Source organism: Neomonachus schauinslandi, chromosome 8, assembly GCF_002201575.2.
Source record: "Neomonachus schauinslandi chromosome 8, ASM220157v2, whole genome shotgun sequence".
Lineage (NCBI taxonomy): Eukaryota > Metazoa > Chordata > Mammalia > Carnivora > Phocidae > Neomonachus > Neomonachus schauinslandi.
The window spans coordinates 51,585,933-51,604,480 of NC_058410.1; the positions used below are offsets into that span (position 1 = coordinate 51,585,933).

At 46.1% G+C, this 18,548-nt stretch overlaps 1 protein-coding gene across 1 annotated transcript in view; it reads right to left on the bottom strand.

The window, feature by feature from the left end:
• LOC110583309 (coiled-coil domain-containing protein 162-like) overlaps positions 1 to 18,548 on the bottom strand; it is a 50,913-nt gene that overhangs the window by 1,834 nt on the left and 30,531 nt on the right. The window contains exons 8-16 of the mRNA XM_021693356.1: positions 12,415 to 12,564; positions 11,500 to 11,553; positions 10,662 to 10,829; positions 8,626 to 8,778; positions 8,240 to 8,371; positions 7,453 to 7,605; positions 5,798 to 6,007; positions 2,247 to 2,367; positions 9 to 136 (exon numbers count right to left, since the gene is read on the bottom strand). Coding sequence (XP_021549031.1) covers positions 9 to 136; positions 2,247 to 2,367; positions 5,798 to 6,007; positions 7,453 to 7,605; positions 8,240 to 8,371; positions 8,626 to 8,778; positions 10,662 to 10,829; positions 11,500 to 11,553; positions 12,415 to 12,564 — 1,269 coding nt within the window. The remainder of the gene's footprint in view (positions 1 to 8; positions 137 to 2,246; positions 2,368 to 5,797; positions 6,008 to 7,452; positions 7,606 to 8,239; positions 8,372 to 8,625; positions 8,779 to 10,661; positions 10,830 to 11,499; positions 11,554 to 12,414; positions 12,565 to 18,548) is intronic.

Consider the following 18,548-nt stretch of genomic DNA (forward strand, 5'->3'; position numbering starts at 1 on the left):
TTACTTACAGTGTCTGGCCTTTGAATCCTTCTTGTTATTTTACTGCTCATAAGATTAGTCTTTAAAAGGTGTTGCTGTGAGTGTCTGGATGATGTGGGCGCAGAACGTAGGGAATATTGAGCCCAAGGTATAAGGCCTATAATGTTAAAAAATATTAAATTATATCTCTGGTTGCAGTGTATAAGCCTAGATTTAATCCCTAAAATTTTAGAGCTTAAAATGAACATCTAATCCAGCTTCGTCAATTCTGAGTGAAGATGTCAAAGCTTGGATGGAATCTTTTGCCTGAGGGTCACATGGCCAAGTGAAAGAGAAGGATATGATAGGTGACTTGGACTATGGTGGGTAGAAGTGGACAGACTTAGGGATATTCAAATTAATCAGACTCAGTAATTAACTGGATTTGCAGGGTGACAAAGAATAGCTCCTAGATTTCTGGCTTAAGCAACTGGATAGATGTTAATTTTATTTTATGGTGGATTTTATGATCCTGGCACATATATACTCAATAGGTCACAAGATTAGAAGGGTAGATGGGTGGGAAATATGAGTATGTAGAGAGAAAGCTGATAAAAATTAGTTCAAGACCCCTGAAAAAGTAGGACCAGATGGGAACCCATGCATTGGGACTGGCCCCAGGAAGGGGCACCTTTTCCATTTTATCGGGAAGGATGGAGAAGCGGCTGAGTATTTAATGTAGGTGGGCTGGGTTCAAGATATAGAGGGGGGTTCCCATCGGATGGCTTTTAACTGCTCTGTGAAACTGAGGTACAGTGTTGGCTGGAGAGGAGGACTGTGTTTGAAGGTCTGAAGAGGCCAGGAAGATTTAAAATAGTTACTGGGAAGAGGAGAGAGTGAGCTGACCCCATCCTCAGCTCCAGGGGAGGGACATGTGAGCTGATCCTAAACGCACTGAGCATCTTAGTCTCTGGCTTTAGTGATTTGTTCAAACCCGGGCACGTGACTCGAGTCAGCCCAGTCTGAGGCTGATTCTTTTTAACTGTCCCATCTCCGCACTGACTCCTGCCCCGTGAGCTGAACAGAGCAGGGGAGCTACAGCGGTGGCAGCCATCTTGCTCCCCAAGGGGCTCCACTTCCTCTCTGCTCCCAGCATTCTCAGAGCCCAGAGGCGGCGAGAGAGAAATCAGTGCTCGTGAAAAACGTCAAACCGGGATCAAGCGAACTGAAGCCAGTCTGCCTCTGAACATTTCACAGTGTTGTCAGCCAAGTGATTTCATTTGTTTTTCCCTTAAGTATTTTAAGAATAACTGCACTAGAACATGCTATAGTTTCCCAGGAGTTGTAAGATCCTAAGGCGAATCCATGCTAATGCCAAGTAAAGAGAGCTCGCCCCTTAACTCTGCCTTTGCCTCTGATGCTTCTGATGTTGGGAGCATCATAATCAACATTTGCAGTTATTTAGTGTTTCTAAACAACAGAACAAGTGTTTTAGTGTTTCTAAACAACGTGGCAGACGTGCATTATTTCATTTAATCCTCAGAATACCCTTTTGAGGTGGAGAGTCCCAGTTTACAGAGAGGCTAATTAGCCTGTCTAAGGTCACATAGCTAGCAGTGACAGAGCCAGGATTTGAACCAAAGCTCACACCCTCAACCACCAGGCTACACCGGAACAGAAAAGCAGAGGCGTGGCTGATCTTAATAATAAGTCAGTTGTGTATACTGATATTTGATGATATTTTTGATAGTCAGATCTAGAAAGAACTTAGAATGTATTTCATCCTCAACTTATAGGGGAGGAAGCTAGTTTAGAGACATCCTGGGTTTGACCCCTGCTCCATGCTGCTTGCTCCTACATTGCCCAGAGGGCTGTTTTGATTGCCATTTCTATAGGACTCCTCGGGCCCCCAGCTCCCACGAATCATAATATACTTTATAAATAACATCTGAGAAATGTCATCATTGATGTCCCAAGGCATTAAGACAAAATATAGTGAAGTACCCAGTGTTCTGTAAGTGGTATATTACACACTTCTGAGACCAGTTTTTATGACTAAAACCTTTTAGCATAGGATGTCAGTACTCTAAGGTGAACTAAAGTAGAAAGTTATGACTGCAAATCAGAATGAAGTTTTTTTCATTCATGTATCATTCATTCATTCAACAGCCATCATGGAGCACTCACTCGATAACCACTGCGTTGTTATGGCTAGACCCTGAGATCATCCTCAGTGCAGACCCCAGACCCTGGGAGTTTGTGCTAGCCAGAGTAGGGGACCTGCTTACCGCCTGGTGAGCTCATCTGGACAGATGATCGCTCGGCGTCATTAAGCTGACTTTGTAGCTCTTGTACGCGCTGGAAAGCATCCAGCTTCACACTGCGCTCCTGGGCAAGCCGGCTTCTCATCTGAGAGGAAAAGTGCTTAGGAAGCAGAGATGCTTTTTGGTGCATACTTAAGTTCCTGGGGTTCCTCGGAGAGTGTGGGTCCAGGCTGCCCCAGGAATACAAGTCCTCATACAGTCCTGGTCAGGCTGAACTCAGCCTTCTAATGAGAGCTACAAGAAGGCCAAGAACTTAACCAAAGAGGAATAGAGGCAGCCCTTGGAACCCCTTATTACCTTATCATAGCCAGGAGTTCACTCACAACATTTTTATCTTTTATGTTTATCTCATCACAGGGGAGGGGAGGAGAGGAAATGGAGAAGGGCCCAGTTCACAGAGGACCTTGTGGGTCAAAGCCACGGAACTACCCCAGGGATGGGAGGGAGCCCCTGGACAGTTTCAAGCAGAGGAAAGACCTGATCTCTCTCCCAGATCTCTGTTTGGTTCAGCTCATCATCTGCAGGGACGCCCTGAGCACCATCTCCCAGGCCTTATATGAGACCCCTACCAAGAGGTGACCTTTGTATTTACTCATGTGACTCTCTGCTAGCACAGCTGGCCCTTGGACCCCCAGCCAGAGAGTGGCTGGGTCCAAAGTGCATCTCATCCACACAGAGCACAGGTGTTTTTTTCTTTTGAATTTTTATTTATATAAATATAAATTTATATAGGTTATACCAAGTAATTTAATTATAAAAATTACCTAAAAGTATAAAAAGTAATGTAATTATAATTATATTATAAAATTATGAAGTATAAAAAAGCAATAATAGTATAGTGGATTGAATAGTGCCCCCCCCCCAAAAATTCATGTCTACCTAGAACCTCAAAAGGTGACCTTACTTGGAAATAGTCTTTTCAGATGTAATTAAATTATGATGAAGTCATATTGGATTAAGAGTGGGCCTTACATACAATGACTGATGCCTTTATAAGAAGAGGAAAGGGTTCAGACACACAAGAGTGACACCTAGGGAGAGGGCCATCGGAGGGAGAAGGCAGAGATCGGAGTGATGCAGATACAAGCTAAGGAATGTAAAGGGCTACAGGCTGCCACCACAAGCTAGGAGAGAGGCAGAGAACAGCCTCTTCCTCAGAGCCCCCAGGAGGAGCCAACATCTTGATTTCAGGCTTCTGGCCTCCTGAACTGTGAGAGCATACATTTCTGTTGTGTTAAGCCATCCAGTTTACAGTGATTTGTTACAACAAACTAATCCACATGCTAATATAAAAAATTCAGCCACATGTGTTTTAAATCCTACTCTTGTCTGCATGGACCCAATAAGAAGGCCTGTGAACTCTTAAAGCTGTGACCACAGGCTCATCTTACAAATGTTAAGGGGCAGTTTCTTGTGTGTGCAGATGCTCTCGAGTGTAGTTTAACTTTCAGTAGGAGATCAGATCCCCAGAGTTAGGAAAACTTCCTAATACAAATTAGGCCCAAGGTCCCTGTATGTACTCTAAGGATTGGTATAGGCTCCCCAGTCCCCATGCGCAGGAACCAGGAAGAACATGTCGAGACTCCCTGAGCCAGGCTGGGGCTGAACCAATTTGAAAAATATTAGCAAAGGAAAAAAACATGCATAGGAAGGGCCTTGTGTTGTGTTAGGACCTTAAAAAGGATCCCACCTCACTTCACAGAGGTAGGTGCAGTGATTTGCCCAAGATCCCACAACCAGTTAGTGGCAGAGCCAGGATCTGAATCCAGGTCAATCTGTTTCCAAAATTGTCCACCTTCATTCATATTCCCAGCAAAAAGACATATAGCCAATATTTGTCAAGAGCTGTGTATCAGTTTCAGTTCTAAATGCTTCATTGGAATTACCTGAGTTAATCCTTCTAAAAAATCCCACGAAATGAGTATATTGTTCTCCATTGTACCAATGAGAAGACTGCAGCACAGAGAGAGCACCATCTAGCCTAAAGTCATGCAGTGGAGGGCCCCAGGGTGTGAATCAGGAAGTCTGAGTCTAGGGCCTCTGCTCTAAATGGTCTCCCCAGGAGCAGGAGGTAGGCAACGACAGTCATGCTCTCCAAGGTCAGATGGTCAAAATCTGCCCTTGGAATTGGAGGTTGGAGATGGATTAAAGAAGTCACTGTGGGTCGTAGGGGCTCTTGCTAGCTGAGGGTGGATTGCTAGTTGGTGGGGAGTGGGACAGTAAGCCCAGGGGCACAGGGGCTGCCGGCAGAGGTAGAGGGGTGGTTTAGATTGTTACATACATACACTAAAAACATGTATTTGTTGAGAGAAGCCTCAAAACATTTGTTCTGACTACTTTTAGATTCTCTACCATTAGACAAAAATTAGTTGTTAACTAGAGAGGACTTTGAGAAACTAACACTTTATGTATGTATGTATGTATGTATGTATGTATTTATTTATTTATTTTTAAGTAGGCTCCATACCCAGTGTGGAGCCCAATGCAGGGCTCAAATTCATGACCCTGAGATCAAGACCTGAGCTGAGATCCAGTAGGACACTCAACCGATTGAGTCACCCAGGCACCCCCTAACACCTTATTTTTGTGGTGGTTTTTAGAAAAGCATAACTTGAAAGATAAATATGTGACACCAAAATTTTCTTAAGGATTCAAGTCATATTTTAGTTTAGTTTTCATAAAATAAATGTGAAATTCTAATTTTCTTTTAGTCTAAAGCTACTCGTTTTTTTCTCCATTTCTCCACAAATATTTTCTCTAGCATTGCCTCAATTCAATTTTTGCCCTTTTTTATTTTTGTGGACTTCTCATTGATCTCCTCCTTAAGCACCTGAAACACTTGGCCAATAATTTAATTTAACTGTCCAACTTCTGTTTCTTAACATCTCTGGTGAATTAATTAAGTGATTTATTCCTTTGGTGAATGCATGAGAAGTGCCTGCTCTAGAAGGTGCTACTTCTTTTGCCTTTTGTATTGGATTATATTCTGTGGTCTCCTTTGTTGGAGCTTGCATTAATCCACATCTATATCTATTGTTTCTTCCTCTTTTTTTTTTTTCCTTTTTTTTGCTGTACGGGTATATTTAACAAAAATATATTGTGTCTGGAAATCACTTTTGCCTTTCCTTTTTGTCTCTGAAGTTCCAGAAACACCTTGAATAAAATCCTCTTATAATAGCTTCCATAATACTTGCTGCTCTTCCAGATTAACTATTGGAATTTTCTAAAAGATCCCTAGTTCAAAAATTATAGCCAAGTGAAAACATGTTTTTCATGTGGGTTATAAAGGTGCCAAGATTCTGGGCCTTGAGGCAGTGAAGCCATCATCCTCTCTCACCATAAGCAGCCCAAGCATCACCCCAGCGTGGGCAGAAGTACTTCCATTATCCTGGTGGGCCTAGAAATGACAAAGGTGAGGGACACCAGAGGCATGGAAAATTCCAGAAGAAGGCCCCAGCTCTGGCTGGTACATCCAGATTGTCTTCCGAGTGGCAGCTTCCTCTCTCTGGAGTTACCTGTTGGAGTTCTCTCTGACTTCTCTTCTGCTGAAGCTGGCCCAGTCTGGAAGCCCTCTCAGACGCTTCTGTCAGGAGCTGCAGGTGCTGTTCCTTTTGCTCCACATCTTCCAAGAGCTTCTCCATGCTGGAGGTTTTCATTAGATCCATCTGTTGCCAGTGGCGAGCCTCCTGGGTTGCTCGGTGTTGCAGCTCTCTCAGCAGTTGAGCCTGTGGCAGGAAAAGGCCAGAGGAAATGAAGGCACAGAGTCTTTCCTCTCAGCAAAAGGGGAACGAGAAGTTGCCCAACGGGATAACCACCCCCTCCAGTAGGGCCCAGGGGCACGGCTCTGTGGCGTACTCCTGGGCTCAGGATCCTAGAGCCTGGCCGTTCGGGTCCGGGCTAGCAGGCAGCAAGACTACCAGGATCTAGGCCGGCTCGGCGCTTACTGTAAGCCCTGAGGCAACAGTCAGGGAGGGAACAAAAGGAACAAACAGGAAAAGCCAGGCAAGTGGTAATGCCACCCGCAATACCAGGTCAAACAGTTCGGACTTTCGGGGCCCAAATGTGATGATAATATGTATGTTACTTAGCTTATTAACCACATAGGTTTATCCACCTCAAACTACATGTGCAGTGTCCCTGAGCATTAATCACGAGATAGCAGGGAAGGGTTGGCCCGTGGAGAAGGGGTGATGTAATACACGCAATGAGTGGACAAAGGAGGTTCTAATCTTGCCTCTGTTTTGACTTCCAGAATAGCTCTGGGGAGGCCAGGTTCCAGATGGCTAGAGAAGGAAAAGAGTAGTAATAATTTGGTCCTGTTCTGAAATTTTTCTAATCAGTAGCACCATAAGCACCAGAGGGTCCATCCTCAGTTATAATACTAATACTAATGCTGTTTGTATGGCGATGTTACAGTTTGCATAATTATACACCATTGTTTACCTGGTGCACAATAACGGAGGATGTAGGGTCTAGAAGGAACAAATTATATGTTAGGTTTTAAATATGCCCAGCTTTCCCAGGCTCTTACTTATACTTGCCTCTTCTCTCTCTACACCTAGGGTCTTTCTGCTTCCTTCATGCTCAGAGAGTTGGCACAGTTATCAAGGGCTTAAACTTGGAAACACCTCTCTTTTGGTGCCGGCCCCTACTGAGCAGCAGTAACTTCTGAAATGAAGACTTAGTATGGGTCATCCGGAAAGGACACAAGACTCGGTTTGGGGAATAATGCTGATGGCTGGGCCACACTCCATGCGCACAAGGTTGCTGTCAATGGAAAGTGTGCTTGGAGATGGAAGGACTGTGTCAAGGGCAGAGACCTCCACCCCAAGATGCCCTCTGGGTAATAAGATCCTCAGAGAAACACACACGTACACACTACACCGAACAATGGTCTTCTGTATGGGTAGTACTTGCCCGTCTTAGCCAAATCCGAACAAAACCAAAAGCCTTTTGGCCACTCTCCTTGGTTGCTGGACTAGAGAGGAGGGAGAAGGGAAGCTGAGGTCTGGGCAGTGGTTCTCTGGCCGCGCCCTGTGCTCGGCCGCACACTGCGGAGCCCTGATGACTGCTCTGGGCAGCGATGGTGCTGCTTCCACTACCACATGCAGCTTCGCAGAGCGAGGTCAGAGAGGGGGAGGCAGAGAGGTATCTCCTGGGGCTCAGATACCTGGTTCTCCTGCTGCTCGTGCATCCTGGTGTTCTTGGCCTGAGCCCTGGCCAGGGCCTGCCTTAGAGCCAGTAACTGTTGACGAAATAAAACCACTTCTTGTTCTGCCATTAGCTGGACGCTCAAGCACTCTTTTTTACTTTGCAGAGCTTCCTGTGAACGCCCCAAACACAGTGAGATGGGAAATAAGTTTTCTTTCCATAGTTTTAGTTTACAAGAGTCTCTAGACCACTTCAGTTATCCATCGTTTTTTAAAGCTTCCGGTAGCAAGGAGCTCCCACTGGTCACTTCCTCTGTGTCTTTGCTTAAGTACAGTGTGACAGATCAGAGTAAACAAAGACTTTCAGAAACACTAAGTGAAAATGTCCAAACCACTAGTATTTTGTGCTTTGGTTTCAATTCGCCTTGAGGGAGATTTTCGATTTGTTACTTCATTTTCCTCAGATAATCATGTTTGGAACTCAAAGATTTGCAGTATATTTTGATGAAGCTGCTTCAAGCCCTTGGTAAAGTCTCCCCCTCCATCTTTCCCCTTCCCTCGTGCTAAATTCTCTGATCTGTTCTCCCATTTGCTTCTTTGCCATTTACTTCTGGCTCTTTCCTGTTTCTCTGGAGGCTCTGACACATTGCCACTTCCCAGGAAAACTCCCCAACGGTCAGATCCTTTAAGCGTGTTAGTCTTGCCATGGGCCACCAGGCCACCTGGGCAGCGAGGCCGCCAAGGAAGCCAGGTGCCACCCACCTCGCCGCTCCTTGCTGGGCGGGGCCTCCCTCCCCTGGCGCTCACCTTCTCTGCCCTGTTCAGCTGGCCCTGCAAGCGAGCCTGCTGCACAGCCAGCCTCCAGTGGCCCAGGCTCCTCACTTTGCACACCAGTGCAGCCAGGCTGCTGCTCTCCTGCTCCAAGGCCTGCAGCTGCTCCTGCTGAGAGAGGCTCACTTTCAGAAAAGCCTGCCCCCAACACTTTTCCCCCGGAGGGAATGGCACAAATCCTAACATCAGAACCATGCCTTCCAGAGGATGACACAACTGTGCAGGGAGCCCCAGTGCCCCTTTTAAATGCCTGATGCAATGCTTTCTCGGGGAAACCACAGACTGGAATGCATACAGAGTGAGCTAGGAGTCAGATGCTGGGATGAAATGCTGGTATCTCATTGCTAAATGAAATCACGTACTTTGGCTGGGTTTTCTTTCATTCCTTCATCGGGTCTGGCAGAACCCCATTTTGTCTTTAGGCCCTTCAAATTGTCGATCCCTTCTGTTCTTACTTCGCCGATGAGCTCACACACTTTCTGGGTCAAATTAATCTGATTCTCATCCAGCTTTTCCTGCAAATTGCAGACTCAAGTTCAAGAAGGGCAGGGAAGGAAGAGTCACTTTGCCTTGTAAAACACAACTTTCAGAAATGATTTCATGTGAAAAAACCATCCACCCAATTATTCCCTCAGGTATCATCTGGAAGTCTCACTAGCAGCCCCTTTAGCGTTGTCTTCAATCCCCAGGGCTTCCTTATGTGGACCCTACACATCTTAGAGCCCAGGCTGTCAGCTGCCAAGGTAAGGTGAGTGGATAGAAAAGTGGAAGGTCACAGGTAGAAAACTGAACCACTCCTCTTCTCCCAAAAGGTTGCTTGAGAATTTGAACCTAGGGATTTTTGCTATCAGGTTGACTCAGCAGAATCCGACCAGATAGAACACTATAGATGAGCCACTAATGAGGAACTATATTAAAAATAGATAAAGTAGGGGAAGGAATCAGCCTGGCTACCTTCCCATTTAAGTTCCAGCAGAAATCTCACTATGAAACAGCCTGTTCCGAATGGTTTATGGATAATGGCTTGTGGTGGAAGGGCTTGATCATCGCTAAGTATAACTACAGACCCTGCATCCTTGGGTGAGGGGGGAGAGTTGGGTGTCCTCTCATCTCTGAACCACTTTCCTGGAGAGGAAAGCAGGAGGGTATTGCCTAGCCTGGCAGCCACGGCAGGATGTTTGACTGCCGGCCACATGGCAAAATCTTCACCACCCACCTGGGACCCCAGGGTAGAACAGGGATTCTCCACTTTGTGGGGGCCTGTGGAACTGGTTTAGCCTGGGAGAAGTAGAGAATCCACTTTCTGTCTAGGAATCAGGCATAAGTTAAAAAAAAAAAAAAAAAAAACTTAAGAAAATTTTCAACAATTTCATACCCGAAAGATGACTGAGCAAATCCCAGACTTCACTGGCTGTTCATCCCTCTCCTACAGTACCAGGCCCAGTGCATTTTGGTTTTGACCCTACAATATTTGTAAGCACTTGTATTTTGTGGATCCTTCATAAGTAGGAAGGAATCTCCAATCCTCTCTGACATCCACCAAGGCAGAGCACTGGTGGAAGCTCCTCTCAATGGAACAGCTTCAGGGACCGGCTGGAATGCCCAAGGAGAGACAATGAAGTATGGACTCATTGGGGGGCTGGCTCTGGGAGCCGTCCAATAGCAAGAGAGGGGGCGGGTTTGTCCTGAAGTTCACATCTGTGGGGCAGCTGGACCAAGCTCTGTGATGGCCCATTTTAGGGCCTCTGTCTTACAGCTGCTCAGACATCATAAGAAAGCGACAGGCTTTCCAACCGCACCCCCCACCCTGTGCCGTGGGCACATGGGCACCCCATCTCTCCTGTTCCAGATGGACAACCTTCCCTGACAGGCCAGCAGCTCCCAGACACTGGATGGGAGAGATAGGCTGACAGGCATTTGACGGGTTGAAAACTTCTCTGAAAGCGAATTCAAATTCTGAATCTGCCCAGTGAGTTTTCAGGAGGAACCTGTTGCTACCGACACTGGGGTCTGGCCTGGCTCAGGGCACTGCACTCTCCTGTTTGGATGGTGGCACTCAATAGACAAAACTGTGATATCAGCTATTGGAGTTTCAGAGGAGACACCCCCCACCCTGCCTTAACAGCAATCAGACGGCAGCAACGGCAGCAGCAGCAGAGTGAGGAAAACGGCAGCCATCTAAATTGTCTAAAACTCAGTGTCTCTCATGGCAAAATAATGACAACCCATTGCTGACCCCTCCCTGCCGTGAACGCTGAGTGCTGGAGAATTCGTGGGCCCTGTGGGCTCTTGTTACCACACACACTCTGCCGTTGATCGCTGTGTGCGCAGAGGCTGTGGAGGTCACTGAGCCTCGGCTCCCACGGGACTGCCCAGACGTCCAACACAGGTCACTTACTTTTATGTGCACACACGTCGCAAACAAAGCTCGGACTAAGTCTTCATATTCTTCCTGGACTTCTTTTCTAATCTGCTTGTTGAGATTCAGATTCTCCTGTTCCAAATCTGTGAGTTGAGCTCTTAGAGCAGTGATTTCCATGATCATAGTATGACTGAGCTCTGCAACCTAATGGCAGAAATACTGTTTTAATGGAAGATAACTCAAGCAATCCAAACTGCCACTACAGAATAGTTCTTTGTATATCAGTGTCAGATTTGCTCTTCTACCTTGAATCTAATGAAAGAGGCGAACATCCTGTTGTACAAATATGGGTGGAAGAATCTAAGGTTGGCTTAAGGGTCTCGGAACAGTGCCAGACACATAGTAGGTGTCCAATGAATGGTTGCTGAATGAATGACCCCAGAAGAGACACACTTAGGTACTTTTTAATTGGATAAAATACTCCAGCTGTCTTCATCTCCATTTCCAAATGGGCCTTCTTTGACACCTCAACCTAAATCCCTTTTCTTTGGAATTCACTTAAGCTGGCCTCAAAAGAAAACAAACGAAGCCCCCAACCCCAAACCCAAAACTAACAACAAAAAAGAAAAATCAAAGCAATAAAAAATAACAAAAAACACCAAAAAAACTAAGAATAAGAAAGCCCTTATTGCTTAAAAAGTGAAAGCACGCTCCTTAGGTGTTTCTGCAGTGGATCTTCATTAATGAGACTTCTATAGGCCACTCTTGACAGGGGCACAAGAAAATGACACTAGGAAGTCCCCTGTCTGGCTACTGCTGAGAATGTGGATTTGTGAGCTGGAAAAGAGAAGCTTTTTGGTAAGAACAGACCTACCTGACCAGCGTTGTCGTCAAGTGGATCTGAACTTCTTTGGATAGTATCTAATTCCTGAAGAGGAGAAAACAATGCACAACCAAACTCAAACATTTATTCTTCCAACCACGGCTCATTTCAGCACAACATGTTCCATACACCTCGTATTTCTGTTAATGGAGCTTCATTTTCAGATCCTTGGGCTCCATCTGGAGCCCAAATGCGTTTGCTGCCCCACTGGACTTTAGGATGCCTAACATGAGATCAGAAGATAGCATTAACTTCCGGGTATCCACACTGATGCCAAAGACTTGGCTACAGGGATCAGCCAAACTGGGGGTGAAGCCGAGACTCATTTGCTATATGAATGCTTCATTTGATTTTTTTCTCAGTCTTGTGTACTTTTCTTAGGTAAAAAGTAATATAACACTGAACCTCTAATGTAATCCACTTAAAACAGTGTGCAATCTAGGACAGGAGAAGTGACTCTTGGATCCCACCAGGGGAACCTCATTTTAAGGAAGTCTCATCAGTGAGACCCATGATGTACATCCTGAAGACAGAGTTTACTCAAGGATCCTGGCTTCTCTGCTAGACCAGTAACAGCACAGGCGCTTTATGTTTGCTGAGGTGAGAAGGTAAGCTATGTATCTTCCCTGAGGGGCAGCTCCTTTGTCACTAATGTTTCATATTCCCCACTAGACACCTCCAAAGCACACAACCCAGTGTTGCTGGGCCATCACCCTTGCAGCTGAGAAGACCAGAGCCCAAGAAAATGAACCAGTAAGAGGAGACATTTGGGGAGTAGCTTTCACCCTCCGTTCTTACATGAGACCACCTCCCCCACCCTCTGTTCTAGTCTCCTCTTTGGAGTGAGTCCTGGGCCTCCCTACCCATACCTTCCCCATCACACTTCTTGTCTCTCTGGGAACATACCTGCTCTTTTTGACAGAGCTTCTGCCTAGCATGCTCCAACACATGCTCATAACACATGGAGTAGCTCTCGAAGTTGCTGCGTTCTCTCGCCATCACATCACAACCCAAGGAAAGGAGGCAGGCCTCAAGGTGGTCTTTCCTGAATGTGATCTGAAAAGGAAGGGGCATTATTCACAGCAGCTCCAGCAGGACGGCCTCACGTGCCAGGGCACATGTTGCCTTAGCTCCCAGACCCTTGTCCATTTCTCTGCCACAGAGAAACATGGGCTCTGGCCTTGTGAGTCTCTCTTTCAGGTCCACTCTTAGTATTCGCAGGGCAGGGACAAGAGTTCAAATAGAGGCCTACATGCCACATACCTAAGTATGCTAGATATTTAAGGGCTATAAGTCCAACTAATAAACTATTAATTCTCCTACTTTGAAAAAAGATCTTCAAAATAACTTGGAAGGGCAGGTTTGACTTTATCATTCTTGGATTACTCTGGGTCTATGCTGAAATGTGGTGACCTGGAGAGAGCTGGTTCACCAACTTACAGTTTACAGTATGACCCCTTTCTTTTCCCACCTCTGGCCCCACATCACACTGTGGAGGGCTCTCACGTGCATGCAAATAGACACTCCGGCTATCTACATCCCTACACAGCTGCTCTGGACCACCCCTCAGGCTGGGGTATGCACACTGTCAGTAAGGCCCACTCTCCCTCTGGGGAGCAGGATCGGGAGAATTTCCAGGGAGAATTCCAGGATACCAGGCTCCTGAAGTGTGGTCTAGAAGGAAGGCCAGAGATCTGAGTGGGCATATCCCCTTGGCTGTGGGTATTTCTCACCCTGTGAGGGACAGTGGGGCTGGAGATGAGCCAGAGGAGCCCTCTGAAGAATGAGCATCCAGCAAGGGCCCCTCTTGCTCTGGTTGAAGGGACATACTCCTACTCTTTTGGCAGTCTCACTCCTTCCCTTTCTCTAAGAGATCGGGCTCCCTTTTGAAGAGGTAGCCATTAAGGAACAGAGGAAAAGTCCATCCCTCCAAGGCAAGCTAAGATTTTGGCTCTGGAGAGAAATGGGAGCCAATGTATAGAAGATAGGACAGATCTATCTGCTTAGGGCCTGCAAGTCCAGGTGAGTGCTCACGTGTGTCTCTATGTATCCATATCAGTGAGTGCATCTGTGTACATTTGTGGATGTTTGTGTGTCTGTATCCATTAGTGTATATTTATATGTATGTCTATGTCTCTGTGGATGTCCCTGTGACTGTCTGTATAGGTCTCTGTGTCTATGTGTGTCCCTGTGTGTGTATCAGTAAGTGTGTCTGTGTGTGTACCTGGGTGTCTTAGGGGGCCTACTCCAAGACCCAGCCCGCATGCATACATGAGCTTTATCTGTGATACTTCCAGGGTCAGGAGGGCTCCAGGCTCACTGGCAGTGTGCTACAGAAGTTTCTGGCCTGCGGTGGGTCCTGTGTCTCTGACTTGCTTGTCCCTGTGAGGCCCAGTATACCTCCGTGCCCCCACTGACCTCCAGAGAAAGCCCAGCCAGGCTTTACCAAGGAGAGTTACTGAGACAAACTAGCAGAGATGGCAAACAGTGATAGAACTCAGTCCCGACGGAGTGAGGGAAGTGGGTCGCTCACCACTGCTGATGGCAAGGGAAATCAGGGTGACGTTTTGGAGGGCAGACTAGCTATATCTGTGAAAAGATTTTAAAATGTTTGTGCCCTTTGGCCCAGTCATTCCTCTTCCAGAACTTCATCTTTAGGGGATAATAAAAGTGACACACAAAAATATACATAAGCAGATGTTCTTTATAGTAGCCTTTCCAACAAAAAGAGAAATGGAAATGATCAAAAGTGCCTAATAAAGGGAAACAGGTTGACTCTTTCTCACCTCCCTATACAAATGAAATACTAGACAGCCACCAAAAATTCTGCTGTGGACATAAATGTTTATTGACAAGGAAACGTGTTGATAACATGTACTCAAGTGAAAATAAGTACACTATAATAAAAGGGCATATAGAATGATCTAATTTGGTTTTAAAAAGTTAACGAATAAAAAAAATGATAAAGTTTGGAAGGAAATATGCCAACATAATAATAGTAGTTGTCAGTGAGGGTAAGCTAATGAGTGTATTTTCTAATACATCATATTTCTATTTTCTAATATGTATACACAATTAAGATAATTATATATGAAAATGTACATGTAAATAAAATGTATACCCTAATGAAAAGATAGTAAAGCTTTTGTAAAGATCATCAGCCACAGCAGCTTGGGTGCATTGAAGAGATGCAGAATGGAGACCGTAGATGAAACCCTCTGCTCATGGGGGATTTCATGAATGGGAGCCAGGCAGTCAGGGCAGGGTACTCAGCCTCCCTCCCTCATCTAGGGCCTCATCAAGGGGCCCCTTCAGGGGGGTGGGAGTGAGGGCAATCCACCCTGCTCTGGAAAGTGAGCAGTAGGACAGCCAGATTTAGCTTCTGACATCAAGGCAAGGGGAACCAAGATTCCATCCCCTGGCCCTTGACTTCTTAATGGTGACAGGGTTGAGGCTACATAAATTTAGTAATGACAAAGGAAACACTTCCCAGACTGAATATGATGAAAGCCTGAAACACTGAGGAGTTGTGAGACCATATTCAAGGCCATCAGGGTGTGGCTGGTGACCCTGTCCAGGTGGGCTGGGCCCAGTGCTTGGAATCGGCCACAGGGACTCACCCCTCACTGTCCTGGACGGCAGTCTCTGGACCTGAGCGTACCCATAAGGCCTCCAGCAACTTTTTGGCAGGGCCAACACTTCTCAAACTAATATTACCATAGCCATCATAGCAGATAGCCAACAAACAGAAATGCAGATTTGAACATCAGTGGCCTTCTACCATCCCCCTCTTAGCCAGTGTAATGCACCTCTGGGTGAGTCTGTGTTACACCAGAGGTGTAGGAATGGCCAGGACCCCCTTGAGCATCTCCAGAGGCCAGAGAAATTGTATTTTGTTACTGTGTTTCTTAAAAGCTCTTCTGCAACCTACCCTTGCCTTCCTAGGTCACTAAATGTCGGCTCTGTCTCAAAATGCAGCATAAAGTAGGTTCATCTTCCAACTTCCCCTTCAGGGCAGGTCCTTGGGTTCCATAAAACCACAGAGTGAAGACCATGCCCTCCCATGGGCTGATTCCTTCACCAACAGTTAAACCTGAACTGTGATGAATGGCACTGGCTGGAAAATCACCAGATTCTTCTGGAGAGCCAGCCTGGGGTGAAGCCTGGCAGGTGCTAGGCCTTGTTATGGCAAAAGTCTGGCTTTGCTGGGAGCAAATTGCACTTCTGTGGTTTGTTTCATCTTGGAGCCCCTCATAATTGGTGTAATATCAGGCATGCACAAGGTGTTTTGATGATGTTTCTAAAACCCACTTCTGCTGACAAAATGCTTCAGTGACTTCCCACTGACTCTGGGATGAAATCCTGACTCCTAAGGATTGCCTACAAGGCCGTTCAGCAACCGGTCCTGTCCACCTTTTCAATGTCCTCCTCTGAACTCTGCTATACTCCCTTCTTAAATTTCTCTACCTTCCTTCCCCAGCCCCTCTTCATTTGGCTAACTCCCATTTGTGCTTTAAGACTTGGCCCAGACAACACCTCCTCCAGGAAGTCTTCCCTGACTATTTCTTCCCTACCCCCTAGGTGGGTTGTATCTCCTGTGTATGCCTCTCTCAAAGCATTTAATGTAAAGTACCTTTTCCTGACACTTGTGGGTCACCTGATTCCATAAGCTCTTTGAGGGCAAGAACTGTACCTTTTGCCTTTAATCTAATAAAGTGCCTAGAAAAAAAAAATAGGAGATCTATAAACACTGGCTAAATGAATGAATGACTTTTGGCATATGAATGGAAATGGTTCTGGAATCCACACAATAGACTATTATAGTTCTGATTCGCAATAAAGGTCAGTCTCTAACTTTAGGTCAGTGTATTTGGTATAAAATTTGGGCAAGATGTTAGAACTGATTGTGAAAGGCTGGTTTTTTTAGAATTTGGAGAAGGAAGAAAAGATCACTAGAGGCCAATATGGATTCAAGAAAAATCAGGTCAGATGAACATTTTCCTCAGGAAATAGAGTGCATGCGGTGTACCTGGATTTCAGCAGGGTATCTGGAAAGGTTCCTCATGATGTCCTTGTGGACCAATGGAGAACATAGACTGGGCAACAGTACAACGGATGGGCGGCTGGCCACAGAAAGACTGTGCCCAGAGAGTGGGGTCAGCCTGAAGGGGACCCTAAGGGGGTAGCACAGGGCTTGGGGCCTGTCCTGGCATACATTGTCAGTAATAAATTGAATGAGGAGACCGAGGGCAGGCTAACATGAACCTGGGAAGGAGAGAGAGTGTGCTGGATGATAAAAATCCAGATTTTTAGGGATTTCAAGAAGTTCAGAGTGGACTAAATTGAGTAAGAAAAAAGCTAATAATATGGCAGCAGCAGGATGCCTGAAGGCAACGTGCGGGCTTCAGGTGACTGTTAGCCTCATGAGTCATCCGTGAAGCAGCTGCCAATACCCAGCACACTCATGGGCATTAATCAAAGCAGATCACACAGGACAAGTACACTTTCCACTGGTCAGACGATCTTGCATTTAGAGGGGACTGATCAGGATGGGAGGGCTGCTCATATAAGGTGATTGAAGGACATGAAAGAGGTTTAGTCTGAAGAAGAGAAGGCTGGGCTCAGGTCCTCTGCACAGAGGCGCCCAGGTGAGGGAGGAGCCCAGCGCCTGCTCCCTTTTCCAGTTCATGTGCCCTGGCTTGGGCCGCACCCATCTGGAGGAAGGTGTAACAATTTGTAACCCACCACCCAGAGGGGCACTCGTTTGGGTTTGTGCTATCAGAGCAGGCCCTTCGTTGTAATTTTACCGAGGCTTCACGCATGCTAGCAATGGTGCTTAATTGAGTTTCTCGGACTGACCTGCCTTTGGATACCTAAAGTCTTGTTGTAAGGGGTCAGAACCATGACCTGTGATGTCCCAGGGACAGAACTAGGATCCATGATGGAGATGGTGGGGAGGCCAAAGCCAACTCAGTAAGAGCTGCTTAAAACAAGAGCTACCAGGAATGGCTGGGGAGGGCAGGTGGGCTTGCAAGAGAGTGAGTTCCCTGTCATTGCAGATGATCCAGAAGAGGCTAGAGGTCCACCAGGCATAGAGTTTGGAGGGATCTAACGTCCTGGTGTCCTCTGATTCCAAGACACTGGCAGGCAGTCACCAACCTCTTCAGTGTACCTTGGGTTTCAGTTATACCTAATACGGGTTTGCCCTAATATCCACATTTCTTTCCTAGACAATCCCATCTTCAATGTTGGAGTAAAGCATATACATAGGGGTTGAGCATATCTTGAGCCACAGACTTTTTGTTTGTTTTTATTGTGGTAAAATATACATCACATAACATTTGCCATTGAAATCTTTTTTTTTTTTTTTAAGTAATCTCCACACTCAAGGTGGGGCTCGAATTCTTGACTCCGAGATTAAGAGTCACATGCTCTACCAACTGAGTCAGCCAGGCGCCACCATTTAGACAATTTTTAAGTGTAAACTTCAGTGGCATTAAGTACATTCACACTGTTGTGCAATCTCTAGAACTCTTTGCATCTTGCACAACTGAGACACTTGTTCCTACTAAACACCAGCTCCCCATCCCCCTCCCCCCAGCTCCTAACAACCACCATTCTACTTTCTGTCTCTATGAATTTGACTACTGTGGGTACTTCACAGAAGCGGAATCATGTAGCATTTATGCTTTTGTGACTGGCCTTTTTCACTGAGCACAAGGTCTTTAAACTTCATCCATGATGAAGCACATGTCAGAATTTCTTTCCTTTTTTTAAGGAGAGCCACCCAATTTTTTGCTTCAAACATATTTCTTTCTTTCTTTTTTTTTTTTTTAAGATTTTATTTATTTATTTGACAGAGACAGAGACAGCGAGAGCAGGAACACAAGCAGGGGGAGTGGGAGAGGGAGAAGCAGGCTTCCCGCTGAGCCGGGAGCCCGATGTGGGACTCGATCCCAGGACTCTGGGATCATGACCTGAGCCGAAGGCAGTCGCTTAACCAACTGAGCCACCCAGGAGCCCCAACTTCAAACATATTT